The sequence below is a fragment of the Limulus polyphemus genome, unplaced genomic scaffold (assembly GCF_000517525.1).
Source record: "Limulus polyphemus unplaced genomic scaffold, Limulus_polyphemus-2.1.2 Scaffold283, whole genome shotgun sequence".
Classification (NCBI taxonomy): Eukaryota; Metazoa; Arthropoda; class Merostomata; order Xiphosura; family Limulidae; genus Limulus; species Limulus polyphemus.
Window position 1 is genome coordinate 495,332 of NW_013665893.1, and position 2,079 is coordinate 497,410.

General features: G+C 35.1%; 1 protein-coding gene across 1 annotated transcript; it reads right to left on the minus strand.

The window, feature by feature from the left end:
- Positions 1-960: 960 nt before the first annotated feature.
- LOC111085230 (TATA-binding protein-associated factor 2N-like) lies at positions 961-2,073 on the minus strand (the record flags this gene model as incomplete). The annotated part of the gene is made up of 1 exon (XM_022382840.1): positions 961-2,073. A coding segment is annotated over one exon (669 nt), but the record flags the coding sequence as incomplete, so codon positions are not given.
- Positions 2,074-2,079: the final 6 nt, after the last annotated feature.

Consider the following 2,079-nt stretch of genomic DNA (forward strand, 5'->3'; position numbering starts at 1 on the left):
TAATCATCACTACCCACCGCCAACTCTTGGGCTATTCTTTTACCAACTAATAGGGGGATTGACCATCACGTTATAACGTCCCCATGGCTGAAAGGGCAAACATGTTTGGTGGAACGTGGATTGGAACCCGCGACCCGCAGATTGTGAGTCGACCTCCCTAACCACCTGGCCAGTCTAAACGAATGTGATATGTGCTTATCTTCAGTTTCTCCCGCATCATCCTCCATTTCCAGGAAGATATCAAATTTAGAATACTATAATATTTTGCCATTAAGCAACGAAGGCTAGCTCTTAACCAATAAATGAGCAACTACATCTTCAGTTGTACAAATGTAAAAAAGAACAGAACATGAACTTGATCATTAAATAACAATTAAATATAAAATTAATGTTGTTTGTGAACTAATCACTCAGTAATTGATTATATATTTCTATATATATTTGAGACTTGTGAATATCATAAATAAAATGCGGCAGGAGATTTCTATAAAGGAATTTATATTTTAAACATGTCATAAGCCATTTGTCTGTAATGTATATTTTATAGCCCTATATTTGGGTTTTCTGTTTGTCAAAAAAATAGCGAGTTTCTACCTAAAAAATTTTAAATTATTCGAATGGACTCTCATCAGATGTGTAAGTTAAAAAACGAAAATAACCAAAATAAAACGTTGTTTTTATTGGGAAAAAGGAAGATATAAACACAGTAAAACAAGTAACAACATGTTAATAAAACATGCCTAAGAAATGTTATAACTGGAGTTTCGTCTTTTGTTTTTATAAGAAGACTCACTGAAAGATATTTGTGTAAACACAAAGAGACCAACTCATGGTTGTATTTAAAATTAATATACTTAAATGTCTTATTTGATGTTGCATGAAAATAAACAAAACATTTTATAGAACATTTTTATTGAGACACCATCAATAGAAACTGTACATCACATGCTCTTTACGCATTCGAAAAGTTTAAAAACGAACATTAAGCTGAGTACTTACTTTTGCATAAAATCTAAAATTGTGCTGTTTCTCATAATATATTGTTCTCAATAACAGCTTTTAAAAAACCTAACAGCTACTCATAATATAACGAGCAAATGCTCTATCTACCCCAAAATAGAATATGTTCTGCAAATTTACAGCTAAGAATACGATACAAAGCTTTGCTATATTGCTAGAGAATCGTCGAGAGAAAATTAGATTTTAAAAGTTTACAGATAACCAGCTGTTTCAAGTGTAGTTCTAAACGAGCAAACATGTTAAGTAGAAAAGTAAAACTTCAAGGTACCCGTTGGACTGTAAAAATTACTAAACCTCTTTTATATTACCGCAGTCAAAGACTTAGCCACTTTACTCCAATTCTTTGAAGCTATCATATTATCATTCATAATAAAATAAGATAGTTTATTGCTTGGTCGTGTCATACACTATTCTGTATCCAGCAGGACTCTTAGAATAGTCATCAGGATGTTTTGAGACTAAATACACGTTTTTAGTACCAGCGTAACCATGGCCATAACCACCCTTACCGTGTCCTCCACCTCCATAGCCACCGTGACCACCACCATGCCCACCAGTTTGATGTCCACTGTTACTTCCTTTCTTATATCCTCCTCCACCTTGCTTGTAACCATAGCCGTCCTTATAATACTTGCCGCCATTTTTATGATCACCACCGTAGTAGTTGTCGTAGCCCCCTTTTCCGTATTTGTGATAGTCGTCCCCGTATTTCTTTTTGTCGTGGTATTTTTTGTCATCATATTTCTTGTATTTCTTACCTGCATTATGGTCATAGTAGTCGTGGAAGTCCTTGTATTTCTTACCGTAGTCCTTATCTTTATAGTCATCATAATACAATTTCTTGTCGCCAAATTCTTCCTTATGGTAGACATTCTTGAAGCCATGCTTCTTGTGGCCATAATCTTTATAGTAATCGCCTCCAAATTTCCCCCCTTTGTTTCCTCTGCCTCCATAATGGTCGGATCCGTATTTTTTTCCATGAAGTCCTCCGTCCTTGTAGTAGCCGTGCTTGTCCTTGCCATACTTGTCGTAATAACGACCCCCCTTATCATATTTGTG